Here is a 13,778-nt window from a genome sequence, read left to right on the forward strand (position 1 = left end):
CACCATGTATCCATCCAGGGTAGAGTGTACAGCTGGATATTCAGAGTGACGTTCTGTAAAACTGCAACAACTCCAATACAGATAGAGTATTTACTATGCTGCTTTTGTTGATACAAAAACGTTTCTGGAAACTAGATAACTCTATAATAGCTCCTAAGGTCAATAAGGCTGTTGAGAACTTGACTTATATCGAGATGTTTCATCTGTCTTGAGAGACTGACCGCAGTTATAATTTTGCAAATTTGGGTATATCGCATTTCGCTAATCTCATCCACAATGCCACCATACTCCATGAACCTATCTCCACATGCTATGTATGTACTCATGATCCATCAGGCTGACTCGCATAACAACCAGTGGATACAAAATACCCATGTGCAGCATGACTATCATCCGCAAACCGCGTATCTGTGCCATCACTGGCACGCAACCTTCCATCTCAAGCTCTTTTGCGAGCGTCTGAAAACGCCTTAAACTAACCAAAAATTGTATTCATTATAAGAAAGAGGAAACAAAAACATTGAACTTTAATAAGCGTAAGCACGCTGGACCGTGATAGTAGCTCCCACATCGGCTTCTGTCTGTATCGTCTGTGTCGTTTCTGTAGTCTGAGCCGTCCCTGTCACTTTTATCGGTTTGTCATCGCGGTCTTCAAAACTGACCCTGTAGGATTTGGATTGGTAGATGTTGAAAGCTCGGTCATCGAGGGATTCGAGCTCAATACCTCTACTGTTCCGATTCGCCAATCTTCCGAATTTCCCAGAGCCAGTCCCATGCTTTGACTCATAGTCGGATACCGCCTTGGTGCTTTTCGAACTACTACCAACGAGCCACAGGTAGAGTGGCCCAAGAGTAGGAATGCAAGCGGCGACATTGATGGAAGCCAGCTCTACACACGACCAAATGACCAAGGGAACGGTATCATCTGTATACAAGTCAGTCTCTATTTAGTACATTGACACCAATCATGAGAGGAATTACAAGTAAAATCTTGGTGCGATCCTAAAGTCCAAGTATAATAGATCTTGAGAGAAGAACAAACGGTGGCGAAGAAACCCATGCTGAGGGCAACGCCAATGGTGATTTTCTCCTTGAGTCCCATTTGAAGTTTCCTGAGGTAGAACCAGGGCAGGACGGCAAAACAAAAGTCTGTAAGGGCACCGATAGCTAGATATCATGTCAGCTTGGAATTTGAATAGCCTAATGAACGTGAGGGCGAGACAAACTGCCAGTGAGAAATCCCCAGTCAACCACGACTCTTGAATCCCAACATTTGCCTCCCGGGATAGTATGATCCCACTGGAATGCCACTGGCTGGCACTGGACCAATATCAAGACGGAATCAACGTAGAAACAGATGGCATTTGCAGCAACGAATGACCACAAGAACCATTGTAGTTTCTTGCCAGGAAAAATTCGCTGTAGCAGATATGCGATGGAGGCTTTGCCGGACGGAAATGAAGCGATGGCAAAAAACTGGCCGATGACTTCTGCTTTAATCGCCGACGTGATTTGCGCTTCCGTCAAGGCCTCGCTGCGTTTTCCATAACCTCGTTGAATCGAGACGAACATGCACACATTGTAGCCTAGAATAATGAACTAAGACGACAAAGTCAGTTGACGTCAACGAGACATTTTGCGCCGAGGAGCGCTTCCGATACATACCCAAGTAATGACTATGAGGCCATCGTCCCAACCAAAATGTGGTCTAATGACTGTGCGAGTGAGAACGCGAGTGAAGACGAGGATGCCTCCCACAGCCAATGTGGTGATGATGACTGCGAGACAAAGAGGGCCTTTGTCGCCGCCTACATCGGCCATGATGGAGCGTGATAGAAACAACTACAAGAAGACAGTACAAGAAACAAAAGAAAAGAACGAAGAATTTCCACAGTCGAAGCACTAACCGAGGATAGGTCTACGACTAGTAATAGAGGAATTAAAAATTAAAAAAACAGAAAAAAATGACCGCGTGGGATGACGAGGCTAAAATTGGGAGTGATCAGAGATGATGGCGCTCTTGGCTCAGTGCATGCAGCAGTTCGCATCCTTGTCACTGTTCGCAGCGTGGATTCACGAAGATCGATCAGAATCTCTACATATGCGGCCCTCCTCCCCACCATATGGCTGAACGAAAGACATCACACCATTACGGCCCCCGTCCACACAGACGAAGATTGCTTCGACGCAACACAGTACATGAACTCTTCAGCCAACACTATAGAAATGAGGGAAATCCAGCACATCTCTGTCTGTTGGTAAGACCAAGCCGTACTGTACATCGCCAAGGCCCCCCCCGGAGATGCGATTTGACATGCCTGCTTTCGTGGTGGAAGGTAGCAGCGGTTGTGGCTCGTGTGTGAGCAGCAGCTTTAGATGCGACATTTGAACGCGGAGCAGGCCTCGCCGAGGTGGTGCTCAAGGTATGATGTTTTCGGTCTGTTCTGGGATAGTATGACTTGGGTGTACGGACCCTGGGTGGCATCAGCTGGTCATCCTCTTTGCCTCTTTGCTCCAGCGTCGTATTAAAGACTGAAAGCAGGCACTCGGATTACGCCGTCCAGGGCCAATGGGGGCCAAGGATGTTCCGTACTCCGTATATTAATATACGAGTAGCCTTAAGCGAGCAAATCCCTCGACAGCTCTGTAGAGGGTACCATGTCAGCAGTGTTGTATGTTTGCATTGTCCTTCTGTAGTTGAAGAAGATCGACGTTTTCTGACCCAATTCTCTTCTTAGCGGCGAAAAGACAATATGACGTATCTGGGGAAGCAAAATATCGCATTGACATTGCTACGATAAGGCAGGGAAACATAATGTTTGATGTGATTAGTATCAGCTTTTTCTATTCAGCCGAAAGGCGGGAAAAGAAAAAACTTTTCTCAGCTGCATGTAGACCTTGCGAATAGGGGGCTCCCTCGATCCTGGCAATAATATCATACCTATTGCATACCATACTGGTCTGCACATGCATTAGGCTCCTCGATAAGATATTAATAAAGATTCAGCTTCGCTTTACAAGTAAGTCTAGCTGGCTATTTGATGAGATGGTGGAGCCTGGCGTCTGATTTTTGCCCCGGCTGCAAATCTCGTCCCGTCTCGTCCCGTCTTACTAGTACACACACAAGTGCTCCTTTGATAGACCAGGTTGTGTGTCATGAAACGCCATTCCCGGCCCACTCGGCATGGGGTAACTCTGTTACAGCATTAGAATCGGTGAGTTTCTCTCGAGGGAAAATCCAAATCAGACCTGCTTAATTAAGACTGCCGTGATAGTCTGTTCAATGCGCTTCGGCTTCTGGATATGGGGCATCACCGAGCCACATGAACCTCCGCTCCGTGATCCGGCTTGGCCGCCCTTCGCCTACGGCCCAGGTCAAGCCGCTTTGCCGTGGAAGGATTTCATCCAGCTCCGCACAGTATGAAGTGAATCATGTCAGACCTTTCGACGGCATTGTGTCTTTAGCGCGCCTGGGTATCTGACCGGGATGTGGCTCTCGTATCCGCAAATGATCAGGTTTAACTCAGAATAGGAACTCGATCCCAAATGAGCTCAGCTGGTTCTGCTTGGCTATCGAAAAGGTGGCAGATCATCTATGGCAGATATGGATTAGATCGCCAAAGCTCGGTAAACGTGGCTGCTGCTGTTTGTGATATGTGACTGCTAAGCAGACTCAGGGTTGTCCCTTGAAGAGCTGTCTTCGCTCATCTTGCATAGAGTTCTGCTATGTGTATCAGTATTGTAGGGCATTACCTTGTTCCATATTGAGTGAACTGTTTCAAGAATGTCTTCCTTGGTATCATTGGCAGAAGAACTGCTGGCTCAGGCAAAAGAAGTTGAGCAGCTCCTTGAGCAAAACAATCTTCCACCCACATCTTTCGACAAAGACACTCTCGAGTTACTACCAGATAGTGCTCAAAAGCTACGATGGGATCTCCTCGATACTAGCCACACAATTACGCAACTCCTCAGAGGTGCTAGACTTTCTGGACTCGATATAGCTTTTGGGGTATTAATTCCCATCTCTCAATGTACAATGAATACGGGAATACCATTGCTGATCCATATGTGAAACAGTGGACGGACCAACTTATCCTGCGTATAATATGGCGATACAGGCTAGCTTCTGCCATACCCCTCGACGGGACGGCAACCTACGATGAGATTTCGGCTACCAGCGGACTGGGAAGATCTCTTGTTACTCGAACAATTCGATCAGCCATGACGTTGAACATATTTGACGAACCAGAGCCGGGCCATATTTGCCATACCGCTATATCCAGGCTGCTAGCTGCAGACAATGGCTATTACAGCGCTATAGGCCTTCAACTTGAGGACATAGGTCCTGCGAGTTTGAAGCTGATTGAAGCCTGGCAGAAGTTTGGTGACGATGCTGGAGAGCCTGATCAGAGTGCCTTCAGTCTCCAGAACGGCGGGCGATCGCTCTTCAAAGTTTTGGCTGAAGAGCCGGAACGTGCTAATCGCTTCGACGGGGCGATGAAGTACTGCGTCGAAGACAAAGACTTTAACTTCTTCGACATCATCAACGGATTCGACTGGTCAACGCTGGATAAACCTGGTGCCCGACTGGTCGATCTTGGCGGTGGATATGGGCAAATTTCCCAAGCCCTGGCCAAGAAGACTCAAAATCTGTCTTTTACCATTCATGATCTTCCTCATGTCGTGGAAAAAGGTCGAAAATTACTCCCAGCCGAGTTCAGCGAACGAATTTCTTTCCAGGAGCAAAATTTCATGGAACCTCAACAGTCAGAAACCCCGCCAGACGCGTATTTGATCAGCCGATGTCTTCATAACTGGAGTGATCATCACAGCGCAATCATTCTTCGAGCTCTCATTCCAGCCTTGAGACAGGGCTCCAAGATCCTTATTTGGGACTCAGTCTTGGAGGACAGGCCTGTCAAGAAGCTGTCCGGCAAGTTCAATTTCCAGCAGGACTTTATCATGGCAACAATCTCCAACGGTAAAGATAGATCAGCGGAAGAATTTAGACGCGTCTTGGAGCTAAGCGATCCACGGTTCACGATGGAAGGCGTACGAAGACCTGAGGGTTGTAAGCTCGCAATGGTTGAAGTAACTTGGAACCCGTAGCATCAGTCTCTAGAACAGTCACGAATCACGAATTGTATCTAAATTCTCGCATCAATGGCATATATTGAAGTGACGATGTGTTTTATTTGACCTCTTAATTTGCTGCTTCAGGCGGAGCAAGAGTGCCGAATATGTCATACTCGGCAAAGTCAAGTCTAGGAGCGACGCCCTCCAGCTTCCAAACCCCGTCAATCTTCTGGTACCAATGAGTAGTGACACCGTGGCCATGCCCATGGTTGATCACCTCTGCGAGAGTCTCATCGGCATATCGCTGATGGGCTGCTCGGATCTGCCACGCGACGCGGACAAGACCGTCCTTCTGGAGCTCCCATTGTCCCGCGCCAAGGAAATGCTGCGTCTTCAATCGCTTGTCTCCGATCATGCCAATGAGGATTTTCGAGTATTCTTCCGGGTTTAGGTTCTCATGGTATGCTCCACGGAGACTGCGAAAGTCTAGCCGGACCGAGGGTGCAAGGCATTCTTTCAGACGGCCCCAGTCCTTAGTGTCGTAGCTCTCTGCCCATTCAAAGGCAACATTGCGGATGCTAAGATAGTCTAGATCCACAGTCATCAGCATTGGATATGCCTGTCGGTGAGGTGAAACGGGGTGGTTCATACCTGAGATCGAGATATCGACAGACATTTTGTGCTACGGGCGAGTAATCGAGTGGCAAAGAGGTCCTCGTTTTGCAATTGGCATGTGCGAATTGCGTTCAATATGCTATTATATACAGAGGTTTCACCAGCGTCCAACGGTTGAGGGGATTTTCAGAAGATCCTGGGCGGAGGTTGCTCCGATGCAGCGTCTGCATCGGAGCGGGTTAGGATTGACTGGGATTCAATTCCTCCAGTTGGGTCACCCCGGTTTCAGTCTGATCTTCGCTAGGTCCGTCCGTAGTGGTATATGTGGCTCGATTGACACCGCTGTGCAACTACTACTTCGAGTATTTACTATCCATCAAGAACCCAGTACAGGAACGGTTGCTATCATACTGCTTGTACTTCATTTCAAATACCCGTCCTAGTTTGTCAGGCAAGTGCCGCGTTAGCATACTTGTATCATTTAGCCACCAATACCGTAACGGCACGGAGCGACCCTCGGTGGAACCGACTGGTGCTGATATCAGCGACAGGTGGTATTGCATACAAGTTGGTTCGGTTGGCTAGCACAAACCTGTGACAAAAGTCCTGGCCGGTGTAACTCGGAGTCTTAAGATGTCAAAGTCTTGTGGCGCCACCTGAAGCCAGGGGGAGTGTCAGCACGATCTATGAACTTGCAAGGGCCCCCGCCTTGAGGAAATCATGTCTTATCAAAATGATCCATCTCTTTTACGCTGATGGACTAATACTTAGTCCTCGGGACTAACTGGTTGACACGAGGCTAGTATTTGCCGGGTTCCTGGCCCTGGCGAGAGACTTCAACGGTGATCAGGACCCTGTATCTCAGAGCATGATAGAGCAGGATAGGATCAAAACCCGAGAAAAGCACACAGTGCTTGACAATTAGCGCCTTTGAACCCATCCCACTTGGTCGCAGCCGATTTACCGGGGGTAAAATCTACACGGCCCACGTCAACCACTTAGACCGGTTGCTAAATATGCAATACCACCTGTCGCTGATATCAGCCCCATGTAAAGCCACCAGGAATTTTCAGTCTTCAGCCTGTGAAACAATGTGATTTGTTATTGTAGCGGCCGAATTACGGTCACTTCGCATGTGCCAACATAGCTATGGAGTTCAGGAAAAGACCGATGAGGAAGTGTTACTTCCCCTTTTCAGTTAAGAGACCGCTGATCGCGAGACTCGTTTAATTGCCAGCTTCCTTACGTTCACATTCGCATAGACCGGATATAAACTGGATATGAAATCGTCTGAAGTGGCAGCCTGAATCACTGGTAGACAAGCTTGCTTATTTATTGTTTGAGCCACATTGACTCTTTTGTTGTTATTGTATAGTTTATGTATGGGTTTTCAGCAAGATGTCCAGCATCTAATACATATTCTCAGCCCCAAACTATCTTTTTCGGTACGTATGCCAGCATCCAACATTTAAGTTCTTATTTAGCTCACACGTTACAAGGATTTTGGAATAAACGTCTCGAGTAACGAGCTGACCCACGCCATTCTGAACTGGGCTGCCCGCAGAAATGGCCGTTCATGATGGGATGGGCCATGGCTCGTCCACCCAAGGCATGGATAATGCCTGGAGCAACAAGAATGGGAACGACACCTTGGAGGGTGGAAACCCAGAGACGGATGCATTTCCCTCCCTACCATACTCTGAAGACTCAGCCGTTGCCGTAACGGGAATGGCATGCAAGTTTGCCGGAGCTGAGTCTCTGGAGCAACTATGGCAAATTCTCGAAACAGGAACAACACTATATCGTGATCTCCCCAAGGACCGTTTCCCAGACGCCCGTTTCGTACGTCGATCATATGAAAGGCCGTTCAAGGCCAACACGATTGACGATGTAGATGCTTTCGATCACAAGTTCTTCAAGGTTGCCAGCCGCGAAGCCACTTTCATGGATCCTCAGCAGAGACTGGGGCTCCAGGTCACATACCAAGCTCTGGAGTCAGCAGGCTATTTCAGCCGTGACACCTACACAACGGGGACAGAGCGGGACATTGGCTGCTACTTTGCCACATGCACAAACGAGTATGCTGAGAATGTGGCTACCCATCCACCCTCAGCATTCTCACTTACCGGGTCAATCCGGCCGTTTATCGCGGGAAAGATCAGCCATCACTTCGGTTGGACTGGCCCTGCCATCATGTATGACACAGCATGTGCAGCGTCAGGTACAGCTATCCATCAAGCCTGCCAAGCCGTTGCAACTGGAGACTGCAACGCTGCCATTGCAGGGGCCACGAACATCTTTGTCAGCCCTGATACCTTCCAGAACCTTGCCAGTGGCCAGTTCACAAGTCCGACAGGGGCATCTAAATCCTTTGATGCTGCAGCTGATGGATATTGTCGAGGAGAGGGTGTGGCAGTTGTCGTGCTGAAGAAACTTTCTGCCGCTATTCGAGATGGCGATCCTATCATGGGAGTTATCGCTGCTACCGGCGTTAATCAGAATGCAAATGAACACTCCATCACAGTGCCCCATGGGCCTACTCAGATGAATCTGTACAGAAAGGTTCTACGGCGTGCTGGTATGCATGCCGAAGACATTTCGTATGTCGAGGCTCACGGAACTGGTACCGCCCTTGGAGATCCAATTGAGTCTCGAAGCATACGAGGCGTATTTGGCAACCATTCTCGCCCTCACGGTGATAAAACTTACTTGGGTTCACTGAAGAGTAACATTGGACATACAGAAGCTACTTCTGGATTGTCGGGACTCATCAAGGTTCTTTTAATGATGCAAAAGGGAATAATCCCACCACAAGCATTATTAAAGAACCTTAATCCAGCCATTGGACCCATGGAACCCAGTGGAATGGCCATTGCTACAAGCAAGGTTCCCTGGAACGCTCAATTCAAAGCTGCATGCATCAATAATTACGGCGCATCGGGAACCAATGCCGCAATGATCGTTGCTCAACCACCGAATATCAAGAGCCGATCTTCGTCCACATCGGTGGCGACCTATCCCGTGTCATTAACGGCTTTCAGCCCTTCAAGCTTGGCAGCATATTGCTCCGAGTTGCTGAGTTTCATCAGCCAATCAGACTCACCCAGCGATGACTTGGCATTGGGCATTGCTTACCACTTATGGCGTCGCAGGAACCCCAGTTTGCCATACACTGCATGCGCAACCATTTCGTCGCTTCAAGAGCTCAAGGGTTTTCTCTCATCTACAATGTCTACGGCACCTCTTAAGAGTGAAAACAAGCAGCAGCCGGTTGTGTTGTTCTTTGGAGGGCAAACTGGCAAGATGGCTACCGTCCCTCGGTCTTTTTACGAGTCTTCTGCCATCTTCCGCAAGCATCTGGATGATTGCGATGCTACGTTGCGTGCACTTGGATCTCCGAGTGTCTTCCCGGATGTATTTGAGTCAGGTCCACATGAAGATGTTGTCCTCCTCCATTCTATATTATTCAGTGCGCAGTATGCGAGCGCCATGGCTTGGATAGACTGTGGGCTTCAACCAGCTCGGCTTGTCGGTCACAGCTTTGGCCAACTCACAGCTCTCTGTGTATCAGGAGTATTATCGCTTCAAGACAGCTTGCAACTGATTACTGGACGTGCCAGATTGATCAAGGAGCACTGGGGAAATGACTCTGGCTCAATGATTGCAATCGAAGCGGATCTGGACACGGTAAAGAGTCTTTTGGCGCAACATGCTCATCTCGGACTCGATATCGCTTGTTATAACGGGCCGCAAAGTTTCGTTATCGCAGGTAGCACTTCTTCAGTTGACGCTCTGGAAGCCTTCTTAAAGTCTGCACCCCAACCATTCCAGGCGAAACGATTGCGAGTCACAAATGCCTTCCACTCTTCCTTGACAGAGCCCCTACTCCAGCCTCTTCAAGACATTACCGAACAATTAAACTTCCACTCTCCGAGAGTCCCCTTGGAGACTTGCTCTGATATTGGAACTTGGGAGACTGCCACTCCAGCTCTCGTCGCGTCACACATGAGGGATCCAGTATACTTCCACCAGGCAGTAGAGAGGATTGCGGAAGAGCTTGGCCCCTGTACATGGGTTGAGGCTGGCTCAGGCTTCGGTGCACCCATGGTACGGCGAGCTCTCGGAACACGAGCATCTGCAAACAACATCAAGTCCATGAGTTTAGAATCTGCGTCACCCATAGAGGTCCTGGCAGAAATGACAGCGCAGCTTTGGGAACTCGGTCTGGCCATACAGTACTGGCCATTCCACCACAGCCAACAACAGCAATATAAGGTACTGAATCTTCCTCCATACCAATTTGACAAAGCCCGTTTCTGGCTTGAATGGAAAGATTTGGCCCCTCCAGCGATCGAGGTTCCAGTTCCAGTCTCAGAGCCAGCATCACTCCTACAGCTGCTACAAAAGACCAATGATGGAGGCGAATTTCGCATCAATACTCACTGCGAGAGTTGGCAAACCATCTGCTCCGAGAACTACATTCTTGATGTTCAGATCTGCTCCATTTCTTCGATAATGAATTTAGTCTCCAAAGCTATTGACACAATCCAAAATTCTCCCGCCCAAAAGAACAATGTTTACAATGTGGAATACTTGGCACAACAGAGTCCGATACCCGCCAAGTCAGAGGATAATCTCAGTCTGACAGTCGCCAGAGTCAAACATTCGCAGTCTTGGAACTTTACGATTACGAACGCTGCCAATTCCAATCGAACGTACGTTTCTGGTATTGTCTCCGCTCCTTCAGTGAGCAGTGAGAGAGTCAAGGCGGATTTTGCTCGCTTCCGTAGACTCATTGATACTACTCTTATCAAAAATCTTACGAATGACGACGAAGCGGATTCCGTCAAGGGAAAAGCTGTCTATAAGAGCGTTTTGAACGTCTTCCAAATCCCAAAATCTGGGCAGTCAGTCAAGGAAGTGTCTGCCAAAGGCAACGAAGCTGCAGGCTACCTGGTGTCTTCATTCAATAACAAGTATGAAGCCATTGAGCATTTCATCCAAGTTCCTCTGCTCTGCTTAAACGGCTTGCAAGACCACGAAGACGATGAGATTTATGTCAATATGGCAATGGGACAAGTCATATTTCAAGATTCTCTTGATTTGTCGTCTGGTAAGAACACTTCTTGGGCGGTATATCTCAAATTCTTCGGACTTGATGGCCCAGAGACGACTTGCGATATTTTTGTATGCGATACACAGAGTGGTCAGCTATCTGCGGTTATTCTGGACGTAACATTCGCCAAATTACAGGTTGAATCCCTACGACAAGCTCTCGGTGGCTCTACCACGGTTACAACCTCTCAGTCTAATAAGCGGGCTACAATTACACCTCCTCAGTCCAGCAGACCTATTGCAATCGCAACCCCACAGCCTACCAGGCATATTACCATTACTGCTCCTCCTTCAAATGCGTCTTCCACTATTCCATCCCCTCAATTCACTCCGAGACGTCACTCAATTTCATCAGAGGAGGTAATTGAAGACGTTGAACCCGCCACTACACGACCTCAAACTCCGGATTCATCCGTGGACAATGAGTCAATCCTGTCACCAGACTTGCCGGATGTTTCAAAATTGCTGTTCGAGTTGCTTGGCCGCATTGCTGACGTAGATGTTGGCTGCCTTCGCAGCGACATTTCCATTTTTGACCTCGGCATCGATTCATTGATGGGAATGGAAGTTGCGGACGAGATCAGCAAAGTCTTCTCTATCAAAATCGGCGTACGAGAATTTGAGAGTGCCCACAATGTCGGCGCTTTGTGCAAACTCATTGCGGAGCGAACAAGTGGCTTCTTTTACAATTCGGAAGTTAGTTCAAGATCTCCATCTGATCCAGATACGACTGGGTCCAAGAACACAACACTAACTTCCGCTACGTCTAGCATGAAGGTTTCAGGCCATGAGGATCCACGACCAACTAAGGAACTATCCACTGCGGCTCACAAAGCTTTCGACCTAATACGTGAGGAATTCGATGTTATTGCCCAAGAAACGGGGTGTGACAGGTTCTGCTCAGAAGTCCATCCCTCTCAAGCGGGCTTGATTGTCGCCTACATCACTGAGGCATTTGCCAAGCTTGGGTGCGACCTTTCCACCATCAACGCCAGCCAGAAGATTCCGAATATACCCCACTTACCAAGAAACGAGAAGCTCATGGCTCAGTTAATGCGCGCTCTTCGGGATGATGGTCTCCTCACTCAAGTTCACAACGACTGGGTTCGTACGTCTAAAGCTGTGGCTCTTCAACCAACTTCATCCGAGAGATATGACCGAATAATTGCTGAATTTCCACAATTTGCGCCTGAACACAAGCTCCTGCACGTTGTTGGCTCCAAGTTGGATGAGTGTCTCTCTGGCGAGTTGGATCCACTTGTATTGCTTTTTGGTAGCCCAGAAAAGCGCAAGTTGATGGCAGACCAGTACCTCATCGCCCCCATACAGTCTTCTGTATCTCAGCAGCTTGTGAGCTTCATCAAGACATGTTTCGGCTCACAGACACTACCCCAGACTGTCCGGGTGCTGGAAATCGGAGGGGGCACCTGTGGGACTACTCTTCCTGCAGTCAAGGCGTTTGCTCAGCTTGGCATCTCTGTCGAGTATACTTTTACCGATATTTCATCTTCTTTCATTACAGCAGCTAAATCCAAACTACGAGATCACACGTTTGTTAAATTCAGAACCCTTGACATTACGCAAGACCCTTCCACGGATATAAAGGGCTATTTCGACATGATCATTGCAACAAACGTCATGCATGCAACCCCCGATGTTTGCAAGAGTTCATCAAACGCTCGCCAACTGCTACGTGCAGGTGGATTCCTCACTCTTGTGGAATACACTTGGAGGAATTATTATCTCCTTGATGTCATTTTTGGACAGCTAGATGGATGGTGGCTCTTCAACGATGGTAGAGACCATGCTACTATGGACGTGAGTGACTGGAAGAAGACCCTTCTTCGTGCCGGCTTCGGGGAGGTAGATTGGACAGAAGGACAAACTGAGGAGTCCAAGATCTGCAGGATCATATTAGCTTATTGAATCAGCGTGTTTGTAGTCGTATAATGTTTCGTATATAATCTTTTGTAATTTCAGACAGTAATACAGCCAATATTCTACGATATCACGGGTGATCGTTCTACCGCGCAACTCAGCTGTATAACCTATTAAAGACGGGCGCCATCCTTGGCTGATCCTAGTGAAGCTCAACAGTTGAGCTGCAAACAGGACAAGGATCGTATATGCAACGATATCGCGCTCTACTGATTGGTGCAGCGATGCAGAGTTGCAATCTCAACGAAGCCTCATCAGCTCTAGACAAAGTTAATTAGACGAGTTACACGGGCGACGGCGCATGCAGGTCCATCAACATGGCTGTTGATCGTGATATCCCGGCTGCAACACAATACATGTAGTTTGATGACAGTGATATGCCTAGCTGGTTCATGCAAGCCAGCCAAGGGTAACATTCCTTCAACCGCGGTTCAGCTATATTAGTGCCCTTTTTATTTACCTTTATTTAGAGGCGCAGCCACGTATGACCCCAAAATGGCTGATGTAGGGAATTTTCCCCCTCTTTGGAAGACAGCCAGCCGCGGCTTTTCGACACCAGATCCGCGGAATTATCGTGGTGGCTTCATCGCATATCGGTGAACGCAGTATGAAGAAGAATAGAGAATTCATGGTTCGCCTTTTGAGCTGATCCCTAAGTCCGATCTAAAAAAGAGTCTACTCGTACGCCCTTGCACAATGCCGTCCAGCCTAGTTCATGCTCGTCCTAGGAGAAAATCGGCCCAAAAAGTCTCCGTCGCACGAGACGAGCTGCTTTCCCCGAGACGCGGTCCGGTCGACGCTGATTGGTCGCACCCAAAGAACTGAGAAACTCGTCAATCGTACGAAAGATTCGGAAACCCGGTGGCTAGTCGATGTCGTTCGGCGGCGTCCCGACTTGGCGAAACTCGTTAACTGGCTGGCCAAGATATCTTGGCTGCATTGCCGGAAAGAAACGCCACGCTTCAGCGTTCAAGATGGATGGTTCGTTTTCATTTTTGGCGTGGAAAACAAAGAGAATGAAGTTGACAAAAAAA

The 13,778-nt window shown here is 48.4% G+C and overlaps 4 protein-coding genes across 4 annotated transcripts; 2 read left to right on the plus strand and 2 right to left on the minus strand.

Annotated features, from left to right (window-relative positions):
* Positions 1–527: 527 nt before the first annotated feature.
* Positions 528–1,821, minus strand: M431DRAFT_92969 (hypothetical protein; the record flags this gene model as incomplete). The annotated part of the gene is made up of 4 exons (XM_024924425.1): positions 528–925; positions 982–1,167; positions 1,227–1,599; positions 1,666–1,821. 4 exons carry the CDS (start codon positions 1,819–1,821, stop codon positions 528–530), a joined length of 1,113 nt encoding a protein of 370 aa, XP_024771570.1.
* A 1,947-nt stretch (positions 1,822–3,768) lies between these two features.
* Positions 3,769–5,109, plus strand: M431DRAFT_122134 (hypothetical protein; the record flags this gene model as incomplete). Its single annotated transcript, XM_024912151.1, has 2 exons — positions 3,769–4,009; positions 4,078–5,109. The coding sequence occupies exons 1-2, from the start codon at positions 3,785–3,787 to the stop codon at positions 5,107–5,109; spliced, it is 1,257 nt and encodes a 418-aa protein (XP_024771571.1). The 5' UTR covers positions 3,769–3,784.
* A 44-nt stretch (positions 5,110–5,153) lies between these two features.
* M431DRAFT_19074 (hypothetical protein) lies at positions 5,154–6,030 on the minus strand. Its single transcript, XM_024913202.1, has 2 exons — positions 5,728–6,030; positions 5,154–5,664 (listed from the first exon to the last, which is right to left on the minus strand). The coding sequence occupies exons 1-2, from the start codon at positions 5,750–5,752 to the stop codon at positions 5,204–5,206; spliced, it is 486 nt and encodes a 161-aa protein (XP_024771572.1). The 5' UTR covers positions 5,753–6,030; the 3' UTR covers positions 5,154–5,203.
* A 1,389-nt stretch (positions 6,031–7,419) lies between these two features.
* M431DRAFT_498178 (hypothetical protein) lies at positions 7,420–12,732 on the plus strand (the record flags this gene model as incomplete). The annotated part of the gene is made up of 1 exon (XM_024917670.1): positions 7,420–12,732. The coding sequence occupies one exon, from the start codon at positions 7,420–7,422 to the stop codon at positions 12,730–12,732; it is 5,313 nt and encodes a 1,770-aa protein (XP_024771573.1).
* Between the last annotated feature and the right edge of the window lie 1,046 nt (positions 12,733–13,778).

This window comes from Trichoderma harzianum (genome assembly GCF_003025095.1).
Source record: "Trichoderma harzianum CBS 226.95 unplaced genomic scaffold M431scaffold_11, whole genome shotgun sequence".
NCBI lineage: Eukaryota > Fungi > Ascomycota > Sordariomycetes > Hypocreales > Hypocreaceae > Trichoderma > Trichoderma harzianum.

Coding starts and splice junctions, on each gene's coding strand:
- M431DRAFT_19074 (XM_024913202.1), bottom strand. CDS start 5,752: ATGTCTGTCGATATCTCGATCTCAG. Junction 5,665..5,727: donor TGTCGATATCTCGATCTCAG/GTATGAACCACC, acceptor CTGTGGATCTAG/ACTATCTTAGCATCCGCAAT.